General features: G+C 46.9%; 1 protein-coding gene across 8 annotated transcripts in view; it reads left to right on the top strand.

Annotated features, from left to right (window-relative positions):
* Nucleotides 1–960: 960 nt before the first annotated feature.
* ANGEL1 (angel homolog 1) overlaps nucleotides 961–17,816 on the top strand; it is a 31,980-nt gene continuing 15,124 nt past the window's right edge. For 2 of the 8 annotated variants that reach the window (XM_074585337.1, XM_074585338.1), the window contains exons 1-10: nucleotides 961–1,113; nucleotides 3,093–3,692; nucleotides 4,844–5,070; nucleotides 5,680–5,749; nucleotides 6,169–6,602; nucleotides 7,284–7,410; nucleotides 8,301–8,411; nucleotides 9,166–9,235; nucleotides 9,667–9,830; nucleotides 10,684–10,848. In XM_074585337.1, coding sequence (XP_074441438.1) covers nucleotides 3,326–3,692; nucleotides 4,844–5,070; nucleotides 5,680–5,749; nucleotides 6,169–6,602; nucleotides 7,284–7,410; nucleotides 8,301–8,411; nucleotides 9,166–9,235; nucleotides 9,667–9,830; nucleotides 10,684–10,848 — 1,735 coding nt within the window. In that variant the 5' untranslated portion in view covers nucleotides 961–1,113; nucleotides 3,093–3,325. Of the gene's footprint in view, nucleotides 1,322–1,448; nucleotides 1,765–3,092; nucleotides 3,693–4,843; nucleotides 5,071–5,679; nucleotides 5,750–6,168; nucleotides 6,603–7,283; nucleotides 7,411–8,300; nucleotides 8,412–9,026; nucleotides 9,236–9,666; nucleotides 9,831–10,683; nucleotides 17,323–17,568; nucleotides 17,730–17,816 lie in introns of those variants that run through there. The other 6 variants (XM_074585336.1, XM_074585339.1, XM_074585333.1 and 3 more) reach the window with 6 other exon arrangements.

The following is a 17,816-nucleotide window of genomic DNA, read 5'->3' as shown; positions in this document are numbered from 1 at the left end:
TTCCTTTTAAAGAACAGCCCTGTTTTAAATGCCCCAGTCATCAGCCCTTAATGTTGCAGATCCTTGCTCTGGAGAACACCCTCCATTTTCTGACTGGAAACCAATGATGGTTCCAGAGGTTTGCTTATGGCAGCAGGAGGTCAGAGACCAGAGTCCAGTTCTGTGCTTTGCCAGAGACATACGTGGGATCTGAGACAAGTCACTGCGTCTATGGTCCATGGTGTTTTATAACGGGGGATTTGAAAATGAGACTGGTGGGATTATTATTTATGTACATTATAACATCAGCTCAGATCCTAGCTGTGGACACCCATTGTGCTAATCACCATGCACAAATAGCGTTAAGAGGCAGGTTGTCCCTCAAAAAGTGTTTTGTCTAAGTATAACCATCAAGGGAGCAGTTGAGCAGCACTCGTCAGCGCCAAAGCCAGGCAGGACACGAGTCTTGACTTCATTGCAAGTGCCCATCTTAGAGAGTTTGGAAGAAGGCTACCGAGATCACACATTGTGTGTATTTGGTGTAAAAAGCCGTAGCGGTGCTCAGTTCCATCTGTTTGCCTGGCGAGAGGGTGTGATTTTGCAGCGCGGTGAGGACCCGTGGGCAGCACACCCAGGGAGATTCACCCACCCCCAATGGCGTTTGCCCACACGCAGGCTGCACACTGCAAAGCCTTGACCATCACCAACTGTGCTTGCAAAGCCTGGGTAATTATTAACTCATCTGGAGCAAATGGGACTTTTATTTGCTCGGCAGCTTTCCAGAGGAAAAATTTCCTAGAAATTTTCCTTTCTGTTTGAATTTCCACAGAACTGGGTGTATGTGTGTGAAAACTTTTGTTTGAAAACACAGATTTCAAGGCGGCGGGGACAGAAAGCTGCTGCCGCCCTGCTCAGGGTCACAGCTCCCGACCCCCTCGGGCACAGCAGTGACAGCGACCGGCGGGGCCGGGCCTGTGCCCAAGCTGCGCTCCGGCCCTACAGCGGGGCGGGCACCGCCTTGCCCGCGGCCTCCCGGAGGCGGGCGGCCCCGGAGCAGCGGAGGAGGAGGGCTAGGCCCCGGCCGGCCTCCAGCCCCTGCGGCGCGGCGGCCCAGCGCGGTGCCGGCCCGGCGCGGTGAGTGCCTGCGCGGCGTCGGGGCTCGGGCCGAAGCCGCCGCCGTAAGGTCGTTGCCGAGGCGGGGCTGACGCGTCGCGTCGCGTCGTTTCGCTTCGCTGGGGCCGGGCCCGGGGTGGTGGAGACCGGGCCGCGCCGGGCGGTATGATCGGCACCGTGCTCTGCTACGTGCTGCTGCCGGCGGCGCGGCTTCTCCGGGCCCTCCAAGGTAACCCGGCCCCGGGCGGGCGGCGGCGGGGGCCAGGGGTGGCCGGTGGCGGCGGGGGCGCGGACCCGGAGGGGCGGGGGGCGGGTCCCCCTTGGCTCCCCCTTGGCTCCCCCCGCCCCGGCCTGAGGGCGGTGCGGCCGGAGCAGCCTCGGTGGCGGGGGACGGGGGTGACCCGGATGCCCCGTAGCTCCCCGAGGGCCCCGCCCTGGGCAGCAGGAGAGGCGGGCAGGCCGGGGCCTGGGGCCGCTGCCCAGGTGCCGCAGGCACCTGTGCCGGGCCGGGGCTGCTCGCCCTCGGGGCGGCGGGGAGCCTGGGTTTTTGGAGCAAACAGCTGCCGACTGTCGTGCTGCAGTCGCACATTGCAGTCTGCCTGGAGGCCGCAGCCTCCTGCCCCGGACCGGCGTGCAGGTTTGGGAAGATCTTTGGAGATGGGCTGCTCTGAGGTCCGTGACTCCCCGAGGACTTGCTGGTGACTCATGGGCGGACTCTTGCTTTGCATGCACCAATGGTTCACTTAGTTTCCTAGATCCTACTGCTGCTGCTTCACAGTCCCTGGTGACTGCGCTGATGTAGAGCCACCCTCCTGCCTGAACCTGTCGCCAGGCCTGGAGTAGCCACCGGCATGCTGCGGTCATAGTGAGCAGCTAACTGACTCCTCTCAAATTCGGCTCCTGTCCTGTAGTAAACAGGCTCTTGTAACAGCTGTGCCTGGCCAGTGGGGTGTGAAAATATTACCTTGGTGCATTGGTGTTTCTGGCGTTCATGAACCTAATTACAAACATACAGAGAGGAGTATGGTTCTTAAAGCTCCATTTCTGACACATACAGAAAGCTTTGACATGAAAGATACAGTAAAAGCATACATGGATGTTGCTGACTCCTGTATGTTACAGCTTTGGCTGGCTGACTGTCACAGGGATATAGCAGAGAAAAAGTGATTTGTAGACAACAGTAATTGCTAGTCAACAGGAGGGACTAGTGTCTGTGCAGAATTCGTAGCAAAACGTAAATGCCGTCATCTCTTACATAGAAACAAGTGAAAAGACTCCCTGTCTTTTTTTACTTTACCCCACCAATATTAGTATATTCAAGTGTTAGATTAACAGTAGGGTTTGTTTTTTTTTTAATTTTTTACCACAGATGTCAGTCATCAGGTTATCTGTAATTCTTACCTGGTCTACTTCTGTGCGTATACTTTCTAATAAGGCTTTTAACTGCATGTTTGTCCTTCTGTGTCTTTATTTTTCATCTCTTAACAACAGAACAGTTTTTCTGTTTCGTTCTTATGATACGTTTGATCCTTTTAGCTGAGGACTGCTTTCTTACTCAATCCCTGGAAAGAAACTTGCTCCAAGTGGTCATCTACAAGAGCTTGGCATCTTAGGCCACGCACCCCATCAACTAACTTCTGCAGACTGTGCCTTTACATGTGTTACTGAGAGCTGATGGTTTCCACAAGGCGGCCTTTTAGCTTGGCTGACTGGTTGTGTAAATTGCATTCTCTAGAGTTGGTAAAGCCATTGCCATCCTGTACAGTTTCAGCAACTTTGACTAACACAACTAGTCTTGGACTGTGGCCTAGCGTTCAGGTAGAGGCGGGATAAGTTTTTCATGCTGTAACTGTTTTTCTTCAGAGAAGTCATTTGTTGCATTGCTATGCTGAATAGTTGTATTGCGCAGAGTTGCAGGAAATGCATAGGAAAAAGAAAAGAGTGAGTGGGAAAGGATTTCCATCTGTCTTACGTTGGTTTTGTTTGTTTTTAAATGTCAGATGCTTTCTTTACCTGTCGAAAGAATGTGCTTCTGGCGAAGAGCACGTCCACCCAGATAGAAGGCGTCTTTGCTGCAACCAGAGGAAGGTCGGTCCCAGAAGAGCAAGAAGCCCTTCTCCAGCAGTGGCTGGAGGAAGGAGCAGGGAATTTGCCAGACAGCGAGAGTGTTCCAACAGTGGGGAAAGTATCAGTTACACTTACTAGTGACTGGTTAGAAGGTTCAGAGCTATTGATGACTAGCCTCAGTGACCTGAGTTCGGCTCCAGAAGTCACCCCGTGTGCTGGTCAGCAGCTCACAGAGCTACACGCCTTGGCTTCTTCAGAACCACAAGATCATGCAGTGACTGAACTGGCAAAATTACCAGTAGAGGAAACAGTGGCTGTAGCAGGCAGTGCCCCTTGGGCAGCTGTGGTGCCACAGACAGATCACCTGATAGCTGGCTGTGCTGCTATCGATTTAGGAGTGCAGAATGAAGACCCAGCTGTGGTGGCCTGGAGTTTAGCCTGTGATGCAGAAGCAGTGCCAACGGAACCCCCAGCCTGGCCCGTTCAGGATGCGGTACAATTTTGTCCTCTCCCAGCAGAGGTACCCTACCATGGTCAGTAGTAATAGCTCCGAATCTAATGGTCGGGTTGGGATTTCCATTTGTAGTGAATGTGGTCAGGTTATTGTGTCTGGGCTTGCTGTCAGTAAGACAGTGATTGTATCTGTCCATGCAGAATAGACAGGATCTGTCAGTGAAAACTATAAAGTGATTTTTTGCTGAGGGAGGGCTGGTCACAGCTAGTAGTCTCTGCGCTATTAGACCATCTGGTGTGAACATCAATATACGTGCATTTCCCAGGAACTGTGCCGAAGTGCTAGCTTGATAATGTGAAAAGCACCCAAAAGCTGGTCAAGTGTTCCAGTATGCTTGACTCTGGTTTTCGGTTATGCCGTCCCCACTAACAACTATCCAAAGGCATCCGAAAAAAGCACCTGAAAACCAGAGTGGGGGAGGGTTTGCTCAGAGACTAGAACACCCTAGCTTAGAGCTGGCAATGTGCGCTCACAGCCCAGAAAGTCAGCTGTTTCCTGGGCTGCATCAAAAGAAGTGTGGCCAACAGGTTGTGGGAGGTGATTCTGCCCCTCTACTCCTCCCTTTACCCAGGTGGGGTGAGACCCCACCTGGAGTACTGTGTCCAGCTCTGGAGCCCTATGCACAGGAGGGCCATGAAGATGATCAGAGGGCTGGAGCACCTCTCCTTTGAGGACAGGCTGAGAGAGTTGGGGTTGTTCAGCCTCGAGAAGAGAAGGCTCTGGGGAGACCTTATAGCAGCCTTCCAGTACCTAAAGGGGGCCTACAGGAAGGATGGGGAGGGACTCTTTATCAGGGAGTGTAGCGATAGGATGAGGGGTAACGGTTTTAAACTGGAAGAGGGGAAATTTAGATTAGACATTAGGAAGAAATTCTTTACTTGTGAGGGTGGTGAGACACTGGAACAGGTTGCCCAGAGAAATCGTGGATGCCTCATCCCTGGAAGTGTTCAAGGCCAGGGTGGATGGGGCTTTGAGCAGCCTGGTCTAGTGGGAGGTGTCCCTGCCCATGGCAGGGGGCTTGGAACTAGATGGTCTTGAAGGTCCTTTCCAACCCAAACCATTCAATGATTCTGTGAATGAAAATGGCTATTTTCTGGGTCCCAGGGGAACAAAAGCATCAGCAGGGTAACCTTTATGGCTGTAACTTGGCTTTTTATTTCTTGCATATAGAGGTCTTCTGGAGAGACTGGGAGGATCTTTCTGTCCAGCCCTGTATGCTAGAGCAGGTCTCGAAAAACACTCCTCTCTTTGAATTTCGAGTCATGTCTTACAACATCCTTGCCCAGGACCTGGTGGAGCAGGGCCTTGATCTCTATCTGCACTGTCATCCAGACATCCTGAACTGGAACTACCGCCTTCCAAACCTTTTGCAGGAGATCCAGCACTGGGATCCTGATGTGAGTATGACTGAGCCCTTCCCACATCAGTGTCACCAGAATTTGAATTCCTTGTTTGATCTAACGACATTTAAAAAAAAAAAAAGTTGGGGAAAGTCCTAGAAATATACTACCTGCTTAGTAACTGAACACTGATTCCTCTGAGAGTGTTTGAGGCCTTGTGCATACATATGTTTTTTGGTGTCTATCTTGCTTTGATTGTGTTACTGTAGAAACTAGTTATACTTTGATAGCAGGGCTTAAGTTCTTTAAACAGCAGAAGTAGAGGAAGAAGAGATAATGTGTGTTTGGGGAGGAAAGGACCGGGTTTATAAGGCAGCACAGGAAGGGAAACCTGCATAGTAGAGGACTTAATGACTTTCTCTGTTCCTTGAGTCCTCTTTGTATGATGAAGAGTCTTCTGCCTCACCACTGTAACAATGAATGATAAGCTAATGTGACCCAGAAAGTTACTGCTCCCTATCTGGAAAGTACAGGACAGAGTTGCAGTGATGATCTTTCTGCTTGCAGGGTTGGTACATGAGTGCATTTTTCCGATTTCTTCCTTTCCCAAAACAAGGTAACTAGCAAATACTGGTGGAGCGAGTGAGGTCTCTGCCTTCCTTCCAGGTTCTGTGTCTCCAGGAGGTGCAAGAGAACCATTACTGGGAGCAGCTGGAACCGACGTTCAAGGAGATGGGTATGTCCTGCTTTTGTGTGTGTACCTCCAGCTCATGGGACTGGCCAAGCAGTGCTTCCTGCTTAACATCTTCAAAACACTCGGTCTTGAGAGAGCTCTTCCTGTGTGTCGGGTGGCTGCTGGCCCTACTTCTGAAGCATCTGCCTAGACCTTTACCCTTTCCTTTGTAAGTGATCTCTCTCGGAGTTCACAGATCAGAATAACAAAACTCAGAGGGTCCTAGAAGGACAAGGAGAGAGCAAATACCCTCAGCGATAAATGATAAACTGTGATTATTGGAACAGAATTGGATATAATGCTGTACCCAAATGTAGTAGGAACCTCTTCTGCTACACAGACTTGCTGAACTCCCCAGCTGATGAGGAGAGCCTGAGGTAGTGACTGGGTAAACCTTTTCATAGGTGATGGTTTCTTTTCAGGCTTTGCGTGCTTCTATAAACGGAGAACCGGGACGAAGACAGATGGCTGTGCAGTGTGCTATAAGCACAGCAGGTTCCAGCTGATCACCCTCAGCCCTGTAGAATACTTCCGGCCTGGCCTGGATGTCCTCAATCGGGATAATGTAGGCTTGGTGCTACTGCTACAGCCTCTGCTTCCAGAGGGCCTGGATCGGAAGGCAGTCAGTCCTCTGTGTGTGGCCAACACTCATGTCTTGTTCAATCCCCGGCGGGGAGATATCAAACTGGCCCAGATGGCCTTGCTCCTAGCAGAGATCGACAAGATTGCAAAAACTACTAAAGGCAGCTACTGTCCTATCATCTTGTGTGGAGACCTGAACTCTGTACCTGATTCTCCTCTCTACAAATTCATCCGGAATGGTGAACTTTCCTACCATGGGATGCCAGCCTGGAAGGTAGGTGCCAGCCAGAACTGGGATTGGGTAGCTCTTTGTTGCGTGCTGCTAGAGAAATGCGTGGCTGCATTCTTTTTTCTTGTGAGGAAATAGTCTGAATACGGAATTCAGTTATTCATCAGTCTTCCCCAATGCCTCCAGCACTGCTGAGGAAAGATGCGGACAAATGTGTGCATGTTGTTTCCACCACTGCTCTTTTGGTTTCTCTCGAGGCAGACCAGTGATAATAGACCACTTAATTTCAGGTCCTGGTTCTCCCTTGCTGTGGGATTTTTGTGCCTGGGTGACTGGAAGTATAAGGAAGTACAGCTCCACCAAGAGTTACTGAAATTTTATGTGGATGTTTGATCTGAAAACAGTTTGAAATGGGCATCTGTGCTAGAGTCTCTTGTGGTTTACCTGTTACTGTGTGTCCGTGATCAAATACATCATTGGCTTTCAAGCCAAATCATAAGTTCAATAATAGATGCCTGCAAAGTATCTTGTTAGGTGACTTCTAGCTAATTGTATCTGTCCCCCCACAGCTGAAGGTTTATTATATCTGCGCCTTATTCTGAATACCTTAGTTCATGCCTTTCTGTGAGGGCATTCTCCTGTCTTGCTACTGGAGATCTTTCCTCTGATCATTCTGATCAGAGGGTGATGCTGGTCTTTCCTCTCCTGTTTCTGGCCTCCTTGCAGGTGTCTGGTCAGGAAGACTTTTCCCAACAGTTGTATTCACGGAAACTGCTGGCCCCACTGTGGCCAAGCTCACTGGGTGTAACGGACAACTGCCAGTATATCACCCTGTGCCAGCCAAAAAAAACAGGTGAGCTCCAGTGTGCACAGAGAACATGGGTTTGCTGAGGATGGACAGTTTGTGGGCCTTGCTGTCTCCCTGAGTAGCTTGGGCATGTGTTGCATGAGGCACTCAGCAAAGATTCTCTTCTTCTATCCATTTCCTTGGTATATGAATTCATTTTATTTTTCCTGGAGTCTATTGCTATAGCCTAATTTCTACAATTTTCTTTCTCTAGTCAGGAGTGGAATGTTCTCATACCAGTAACCATTGCTCTATGTATCTCTTTCATATTCCCAGACTTAGGCTTTTCTGCATTTGTAAACCACGTTCAGCAGCCACAGCTTTCAGCTGCAGGTGTTTGTGGGAATGGTTTTGAGCAGTATTTGCACACCACTGTTAGTAAATCATTCCTCAGAGCCCAGTTACAATCATGACTGTTCTCTACTGTCCTTGGAGAGGATTTTTTTTTAAAAAAAGGAGCACACACTAAATAGCTTTTGTTGGAATCTTGAATGTGGAACTTGTATTTAACCTGATATCCAGAATAATTTTTTCTTTTTCGGCAGACATTTCTTTGAGTTGCACACTAACTGATCTGCTTAAAAGTCCCTTGAAATTGTGATGTCTCAGAGGTCACATTCTTCATTTGTTTCATCAAGGTGCTGACCGTGACTGTTGCATTAGCTAAAGGGATGGCAATAACTGTGCTCTGTTCTTCTACATTTACACGTGTGTTCTGTTCTACATTTAGGTTTTTAAGTGATTCCCATTCTCATGATATCAGAGTGCTTGGGCACAAAAACCTGTCTCAAATTAGAGCTAAGAGGTCTAAGGGTCTAAAGAGTATGCAGATGTTCCCTGTAGATGGGACTTCGTGGCAGTTATTTTCTTCTTTTAACTTGTATTTTTCACTGCAGGCAGACGTAAGTACAGCCGGGACTTCCTGCTCCAGTTTCGTTTTTGCGATGTTGCCTGTGAACGACCACTGCAGCTGGTCCTCTTGGAAGGTGTGACAGATGCTAAACCAGGTATTAATGGAAGATTTTTCAGCTTGGTACTCTCCTAGCTTGATTTTGATGAAAATGTGAGGTGGAGTTAATGCCTGCTGAGAGAAGGGGAAGGCAGAAGGGTGCCTTCTGTGGCTGTGTGATTACTAATGGGTTCCATGAGCGCTCAGAGGAGTACAGTCTTACCACCCTCATACACACTGACTGTGTTCCTCGAGGAACTTCTTATAAAGTGAAATATATATATATATAATTTTTTTTTTCTGCTTCAAGATTTTTGGTGGGGGAGAGCAAACCTGAAGACTATAATGTCACAATGCCACAACATAGATGTCTCTGGATGCCAGTACGCGGTAGACACTGCCTCACGTCTAGGCCTTGTGGCATGGCTGGTTCTGCTCTCTCCATTTCTGTTCTGCCTTTCTAGACAGCCTTTGAGTAAGCTGTAGGCTAAGGCAAATAAACTTTCTTTGCGAGCAAAGGTTAAAGTACCCCAAGCTTTGACAATACTAAATGCTTTAAGACCATGTCCTTAGCAGGACAGAATATGACTTCTCAGTTGTTTGCACTGATCTGCTCTCAGGATGTTCCTGTTAGTCTTAGAGCTGGGGTTTTCTCTGAATGTTTTTCTTTAAGGTGCCTGTGACTGGAAGTTATCTGCTCTTCTTGGGCAAAAAGATTTGTTTGATGTCAGGAGAAGCTTCGTAGACTTGGGATAAGCAACCTGTTCCAGGATCTATGTAGGTCTGGCTGGAATCTCTTTGCTCCTTTGCAGACCGCCCTGCACACTGGCCGAAGCCTGCTGCTGTGGTGAAAGACCCTGATCCCCAGCCATTTGTCCCAAGGTAATTTGGTGCACCTTCAATGGCCCCACTCTTCAAGCCTGGACTCGTTTTCCTGAGTACTGAAATTCTGGCTGAAGTAAAGACTGAAATAAATGTGAGGGTGGAAGAGAGTAAGGAGGGCTCTCTGGAAGAGACAGATTCACCAAGGGTTGTTGGAGCAGCTGGGTGCTGTTCTGTCAGTTGTGTTGGTGAGGTTGAGAATGAAGGGCATAGGCAGGACTGGGTATTAGAGACAAAGTTCATAGTCCACTTTGCCTTTGGTGTAAGTGGAGTGAGTAATTCTGAAAGACTGTCTTTTGTGTGTTCACAAAGTAGGAATAGTTTGGACAGTTGCATCAGCGAGGAAACATCCAACTTGAGCTGCGACTGCAGTACTGAACACTGCATCATCCTCTTTCCTTCCTTGGTAAACACTGGCTGTTCATGTGCAGGTCTTCAGGCGTTATCCAGCATGGCCTCAACCTGACCTCTGTCTACAGCCACTTCCTGCCACAGAGGGGACGCCCAGAGGTCACAACGATGCCCATGGGGCTTGGAGCCACTGTGGATTATATCTTCTACTCAGCAGAGCCGGTGCAGAATGGGAACAAGGGGGGTGAGTATGGCAATGTGGGGCTTATCCCTGTGATGTTGGCAGAGGGCTGTGAGGCGTGCCAGAATGCATCTGGGTGTTGGGCAGTGCATTTTGTTAAGCTGGAGCGGATCTACGGGGTGTGACTTCGAAATGATGCACAAAGTATAAGCAAAATTTGCTTGGGTAACATGAGAAGACACTGTTTATCTTTGCTTTGGAACAACTGGAGCCGCTTAGCTTAGGTTCATGTAGACTTTTGAGGAAGCTACAACAGAATGGATTCTGTTCTTTTGTGTAAGTATCTTGTGCTTCTGATAACAGGCAGTGCTGGGGGTCCTAAGTTCAAGGCTTGGACTTCTGATCTGAGTGAGATCACACACTGGCCTTAGAAGGTGGTGACTCTAGTTACCTGACAATGGCACCACCTCTCTGCTACCTGAAACAGGAGTTGTGTTGATTAAAGACTGCGTGTAAATGCATCCAGGCACTGTCTCTGAGCTGGTTCGGATCATGTCAGAATCAACTCTGGGGAGGAGGTTATGAATGAAGAGATGAACTCCTCAGGGAAGAATCTGAAGTTATTGCTAGGACTTAGTACCGTGAAAGGAACTTCGAATGTAAGCAACTGCCTGGTGAATTTAGTATATACTTGATTCCTGGACCTGCAAGTTTATGAAACCAGTGAACAGCAGTATTATAGGATGCTCACTGCTTTCACATCTAGTCTCAAAGGTGCATGCAGCGTTTGCGCAGGCTGTCTTTGTTCATCAGGGGAAGAGTAGGAAGGCATTGATGAGCCATCCTTCTGTGAGTGTATAGACTTAACCTACAGCACCGGTCTCTGGCTGATGTTTATTTCCATTTTCTTTGTCAGGTCGAAGGCTGTACCAGGATGGAGCCCTGAAGCTGCTTGGCCGCCTTTCCCTTCTCTCTGAAGATGTTCTGTTGCTGGCAAATGGCTTACCAAATCATTTTTGTTCATCTGATCATCTCTGCCTGCTGGCTAGCTTTGGCTTGGAGATCTCCAGCCTCAGAGAGGGTTAGTGTTGGTTCCCTTTCCCTAAAGAAAAGCGTTTCTAAATACAGCAGTTGAGGCTCTGGATTTCACAATTTGCTTGCAAGAAAACTCTTTTCCTTGTCAAGCCCTCAAAGTCCCGGTCTTCCCTCACGCCCTTACAAAAATTAGGGATGGGAGACTTGGAGTTCTTTATGCATTGGTATTTTGTTGGTCTCTGCAAACCTGGGCTGTGTTCCCAGTGGGCTTCCAGTTGTATTCAGGTATTACCATCTCTTAAAGGGTTCCGTGTTCCACTGCTTTGTTTAGCAGATGTTTCAGTGCTGCAGGAACCAGCCTAACTTCTATGTTTATTTGATCCTGTGTGAGATCTTCAAGGAGCTGGGAAAAAAAGGGGCAACACTGCCTACTTGTGGTTAGTTAATCGCTACCAAGCAGTGGGGCATGCATACGCCAATATTCTTTCACACCAAAACAATGGTTCTTTTAATTTCTCAATGATAGTTAATGAAGTATGGTCCTTCCAGGACTAGTTGTTTTGTTGCCTTTGAGAGTGGTGACTCTGCTAACTGCTTGGAAATGGCTTTTACTTAATAATGTTTAAGGGCTGCCTTGCTGGCAGAAGGGTTTGTGTAGTTGAACAGTTTCTACAAGAAGCTGCCTGCTGCGACTAATGGGCCAGGGAATGGGATTGCTAGGAATGGAGTCGGGGGTTCTAGAGCCACCTGCAGGAGCACCACAACAGCAAAAGCCTAGAGGCCTTGGGGAAGGCTTCCTTCCTTTTTAACAGTCTCAGAATGATATCTAGCTTGGCACTTGTTGGAAGAATATTTACGATCCTCCCAGTGAATATCAGGTGGAAAAAATTGTCCTGTAATCCACGACAACCCCAGGAGGCTATAGCTGTGGGAGGTCCCAAAATAGACATGCAAGTGGAAAGCATGTGAAATGCAGCAGAGCCATCAGATGGAAGAGCTGATAACTTGTCACTTGCCCTACTCTTTCTCTGTGCCCTCCCTATTCCATTCAATCTGCCAGAGGTCAGATAGCCAACCAGAAGCATCCTCCTGCGCCAGAATTAAGTTCATGCTACTGCCGCCCTCTGGAGCCAGCCACATTTAGGTGGGTAGAACCTATAGGACTGACTCCTGTCTCTTGACAGGCATTGGGTGGGAGGGGAAAGCCGTGTAACTTGGAGCCAGATTGTCAGACACTTGGATCCCAGTGTACCTTTGGTGTCCTATCAGTGTACTTTTGTCAGCAGTGTCTTGGCCAGTACAAAACCAATAGAACTGTACCTGTTGCTAGGGCAGATTCCCCAGTTCAGCCTGATATTTGATTCTCAGTTTTTACATGAGAGATGAGAGCAATATTGGCAGAAACATGAATCTTCTGTTCACAAATAAGGCAGGGAAATCTGGTCCCACCTCAGGTTTTTGTGTGAAGGTATGAGGACGCTTGACATACTGTTCTCTCTTCCTGGGTTATATTGGGGGACTTTCATATTTTAAATGTTACTTTCTTTATTGAAAAATAAAATTTTTCTAATCTAAGAAAAAAACACAACTGCAGCACCTTGTGCTCCTGGCAGCTGAACCCTCCAAGGACTTGCTTAACAAGGCTTTGCTGGCTGGGATGTGAAAGAGGAGTGGACAGATTAGCTACACAAGATAGTAGTGATGAGGGTTCAAGAGAGGGAAGGAATGGGCCTAGCTCTTGTCTCCCAGCTCATCCCCAAATCCCAGTGGTGGTTTATTTGCCATCGGGCTTGTCTTGCAAAATGCTCTGCATTCAGGAACCCTTCCCCTCCTCCCAAAGAAAGCAAACACTGCTGATCCTTTACAGCTCACGTCTGTAAACTCTACAGAAACAGAGCGGGGTGTGGGGATTATGTTCTGTGCCCATATGATTGTGTAAGGGCTGCATGTTCCCTTCTTGCCCCTGCCAGATGGTGTGGTATTTGCCTGGTGATGTGTGGATGGCTTTTGCTACCCCAGCTGGGATAACATGTAGGAGCCCATATAAGTGAACAGCAGTCTGGGGCCAAATAAGTTTGCAGCTTTCCTTGCCTTTAGTTTCACAGGTGAAGGTTCTGGCATAGCACTGGTGTTTGTACATGGGGAGAAATGCAGAGCTGTGTATTTTTATGGCTCTGTTTATCTGACAGTTGCACTAATTTCTGCAAGTACTCTTATTCTGATTTTGTAATTGGTTGTATTTGTAAAGTGAGGGGAGGAGAGGGAGACTGGTGAACTGAGAGCTTTATTTCCTGCCAGGAAAGCTCTCAAGAGGTTGCTTGAACACAGGAAAGCCTGGTTGCAGGTAACTCCCACCAGCTGGTAACATTGTAATAGGAAACTTGGAAGACACTAGAAGTTTAAAAACAACCAACAAAAGCAAAACAAAAACCACTATCACACATAGCGTTGACACTTACAACTTTGGCTGTCTGCTTTAGTTGTAATTGCTGGTGGGGTCTGATCGTCAGTTGATGGGGGGGGGTGCGTATTTATGTGAAAGCAGCCCCCCTGCCCCACCTATTGGACCCATGAGGTGTGCACAGTACACCGTCAGATGAACTGGTTGCCCCTGCCCTGACTGAAGCAGCGTGCCAATCCTGTGATGTAACTGAGGCATAGGAGCTGTGCTTCAACATCACAAGTGCTTCTTCTGTTTTATTTAAACCAAAGACTTGACTTTTCTTTTGGGTAACTTGCATGAAGGCATCTCTCAGGGAGCTTTTCAGTTCCAGCTATATTTTGTTGGAAAATCTAATGTTCCATGGGTCAAGCTAATGGTTTCCTCTTTCAATATGTGAAATAGTGTGGTATGAACTCGGAATGGTTAAGTTGTTGAACGCTGGATATGGAGTCATGTGCTGAGAAACCCCAGGATAATGCCTGCAAGTCCTCTGATTCTTCTCTCTGAAGGTTAGAAAGCTCCCTGAGGGACCTGCAGCTCCTGGAGCCCTGGCTCACAGATGCTTCCTTGGGCATTCATGGGTGAAACTATTGCAGAAATGCAGGACCATTGCTAGTGACTGCGTACAGAGAGACAAAGGCAGAGTTGAAGAGTTGATTGCTGTGGTTGTTTTGACCACTGTCCCTGAAGCTCTGGTATAGACCCCTACAGAGTTAACTGTTTCAGGAAAGAAAAAAAACCCCTGTGTTCTAGAGCGCTTTGGAGTTAACATCAAATGGATCTGAAGACCTGTGAATGCTTCCAGCTGTAGGGGACTATAGGAGAAGTTTGGAGGTAGGGTGGGTAGAAAGTGCCCCTACCACTAAAATAGCAACTAGTGTATAGTTGTAGGGAGAAAACGTGTTCTGTGATGCTTTAAGAATAGCACACAGTGATATAATAAGAGGCTGTGCTAATGAGCAACTCATGGTGGGAAGCAGAACTAAGATTCCAGATGTAGCTCTGAACACTGTTTCCTGACCGAAATGCATGACTAGTTGTCATTAACACAACTTTCTGATGAATTACAGAGGGGTCTGTAAAAGGTTATCAAAGTGAAACAACAGGAATATCTGCTATACTGAGAAAGGGAATGCAGGTATCCTAGAGGTAGGATCATCTGCATCATCTTAGTAGTGATGTAGAGCTCAGGGAGACTGGTACTTAGGGGCAGGGATGCCAGAGGCCACTGGCAGTGTGTGTACATACCCTGTTACCAGTCTCCTAAGCTGCAGGAGCACGCGGCTGTAGAGGCAAACACGTTTGACAAAGCATCTTTGCTATACCACAGCTTAGATTGCACCACAGCTGCTAGGCTGTATTTAGTTATGCTGTTTAGATAGAAGTTTGACATCCTTCACTTTCTCAGAGTTTTAAGTTCATCACTTCAGGAGGATGCCCTTTATAATCAGTTTTCCCAATTACATGGGAAATTACATGGTGGGAGGAGCAGTAAACAATATAATGGCTTTAGTTTCTTTCCTTTTCTCAATAAATGAAACTTGGCTGCTGTTTGAGGTCTTCTTTCTCCATGCCCTTCCCTTATGAGGTATCTCTCCAGCAGCTGTTTTCCCACGACTGCCGTATCCAGTTATCTTTCTGAGTTACTGATGTTTATTTCTTTCTGCAGCTGTATTTCTTCAGTTAAAAGCTGTGGGTGAAATTCTTTAGGGCTCTCTTATTATAAACTCAACATTTCAGTAGCATCAAGCCATAAGATAGTGGGTTCCCTCACCCCTGAAGAGTTAAGTGGGAGAGGTGGAAGCTCTGAAACCAACACTTATGTGGGAATAACTCTTGTTATATGAAACAAAAAAAAAAGTTTAAGATTTATCATTAGTGCCCTTTATGCCACCTGCTTTGTGAAGCACAGGAGAACTCTGAAATATAATTGACCTTAGTTCCTCTTTTCTGAGGAGTCTCTTAGAGGCTCTTAGAACAGTTCAGCATCTCAGAGAGAATCTCTTTAAGATCAGAGGAAGGTATGTGTCTCCTGCTCCTAATGGTACTTGAGAGCGGTGTTGGCAAACAGTCTGCAAAGCAGAAGGTGTTGCTACAGTGCAATTTCTCCTCCCATTGCCACCACCTCACTAATGAACGTTTATTGAATGTACTGTTAGGAATTTGCAGACATCCATGGTTCATACAAATGCAGATGGAGCCTTTTGTGGCTCATCTAAAGGAGGAGCACACAAGCCTTAGTGGGATACCACCTCCTTTCAGTAGGCTTCCCGTTGTGCAAGTTAATTGAATTGTTGGCTGTGACCTGCTCCTTACCAGACTGTAGCTGCCTGGCCTGTAGTGCTTTCCATAGCGCCAGTCATGCTGAAATGCGCAAGCTGCATGATCACTGCTATTGAATGCACTGTGTCGTGTTTCAAAGTAGGATACTGAATTTCTGTAGAGAACTCACCTGCTATAATGATAACAAAGATGACCGATTTAACAGCTGGCATGCCTCAAGCTCCTTCTTTTTGTCAGCTGTGCAAGTTTGGCTTCTCCTGTCAAGGCAAGTTATCCTCCAACTTCCACTGAAAATGTCATTCTAGTCTTGAAGCTCTTTTTCCTTTTATTTATTTTAAAATGTATTTATTTTATTTCAGATCTAGACTGCACACTCCTGTGCTCTAAGGGAATAGGAATGCTGTATAGTAGAACTGGAAAATTTTTTCTAACTTTGGTTAGACAAACACAGGTGCTGAGGTGGCAAGTGGAAGGACTGGGCTAGACACTGGCATGTGCTACAACAAAAGATGCATTTGTTCCATCCAATCTTTCCTTTTATACAAAAAAAACCCCACCTTGATTTCAAGCCTTAGCAATATTATTTAGTCTTTTCTTTCTGGATGGAAAGCCTTCTACAGCAGTCTTAAGTTTATTCAGTTATTGGCCGCTTTCAGCAGCTGCTCCTGAACTGAAAGTAGATGAATGCAGTAGTTATTCTAAAGCTATTCCTCTCCTCCCCTCCTCCCCCAGAGTGAGGTTGGAGATAGGATGGCAGTTGTTCTTTGCCAAAATAAAAATACTAACCAGGAAAGCCAACTCAGCTGAGTTAACTGAAATCTGTAATGGCCTGCTATCCACAGCATGTCATATGTTTTTGCCTTCTATAATCCTGCAGTGAATCTGGCATGAATGGTGCTCTTAAGGCTCAGTCTCACTCTCTCATGAATAGATTTCTATATGCTTTTAGGCATGAGAGCCTTAAGTTTTGCAGTCTTGCACTTCTCAGCATAGCAGCTAACTAGGTTTTTCTTATTTTTTTTTTAATTACTGGTTTGCTGGGTTGTGTATCCTTTCCACAACAAAGGTTGGTCACTAAGATCCAAGTAGCGTAATCTCTAATGGATTTAAAAACCTAGAACTGAAGGAACTATCAGCAGCAGGGGGGAAAGCGTGATCTAAGAGGGAGCAGGAAATCTTATTTTTAATCTCAGCTGTGGCCAAGTCACTGTTTTGCCTTTCTCACTCCATTGTCTAGCAATCACCCTGACTGATATGTCTATAGGAGGTTTAGGAGTTACCTGATTTTTAGCAAAATTTGTAAGACATAGGGCAGAGGGTATTTTCAAGCAAGTATCTGAACTAAAGGTTTAAAAAAGTCACAGCACTTTAATCTTTTTTGCTAATGTTATTAATCATTAAGTATTTAATAGGGGAGTAAGAAACCTTCTACTGCCGCTGAAGTCTACTGTCAACTCTTGGGCTTGAGCACAGGCCATGCAGGCTTATGAAGTGGCTACTTTCTTCTTTTCTCTATTCATACCACCTACTAGGTGCCATGCAGTTACTTCCCCTCAGGACAGTTGTTGTTCATATAATTAACTTAGCTCAGAGGGAGACTATTGTATGTGCCATTCTTTTTGGAGTAACAGGTTAGGGGATGTTTATTCCTTTCCTCTACACTCTCTAAGCTTGCCTACATCCTGGCCCTGGTCCCAGCTATTACTCATTTCCCTAGAGAGAAGGGGTATGTTATGCCTGAAAGATGATAGCCTGAATAAAGTTGGATCCCCCTTGCTGGGGGAATGCACTGAATCTTGCAGCTGACTGTCCTTTATTAACCCAGCATTTGTCTTGAGAAGTCCTGGTGAGGTCATTAGTTTGGAAGGCCACTAAACTACAGACCTTAAGCAGAATTGCTTTTCAGGCCAGGAAGGGAGACTGGATCATATGTTGAAGAGCAGAGCAGTGCAAGCAGAGGCTTGTGTTAACCCTTACAGTAGTGTTTCAAGACTGAAATTTCTGTTGCTGCATCCACTGACTTTTTTTTTTTCCATCCAGCCTGACTGATGGCAGTTCAAAAGTAAAGACGAGTTTTAGCCTTTGCTACACAGCCACGTACATACTTCTTACTATCTGCCAGCTGCCTCTGTCTGTACAGCCATGCTCACCTGTTCAAGATGACTGAAGGAGAATGAGGGTTCTTCTGTGTCCATAGTGTTGTAAGTACAGGGTATCTATACATAATCTGTCTGATGCCATCACTCAAGGCTGTGCCTTTGACTTACCATCTGACTGACGACAGGAAA

The sequence above is a fragment of the Larus michahellis genome, chromosome 4 (assembly GCF_964199755.1).
Source record: "Larus michahellis chromosome 4, bLarMic1.1, whole genome shotgun sequence".
NCBI classification, from domain to species: domain Eukaryota; kingdom Metazoa; phylum Chordata; class Aves; order Charadriiformes; family Laridae; genus Larus; species Larus michahellis.
Note: the sequence above shows the minus strand (reverse complement) of the source record. Positions and strands in the feature narration are given on the sequence as shown.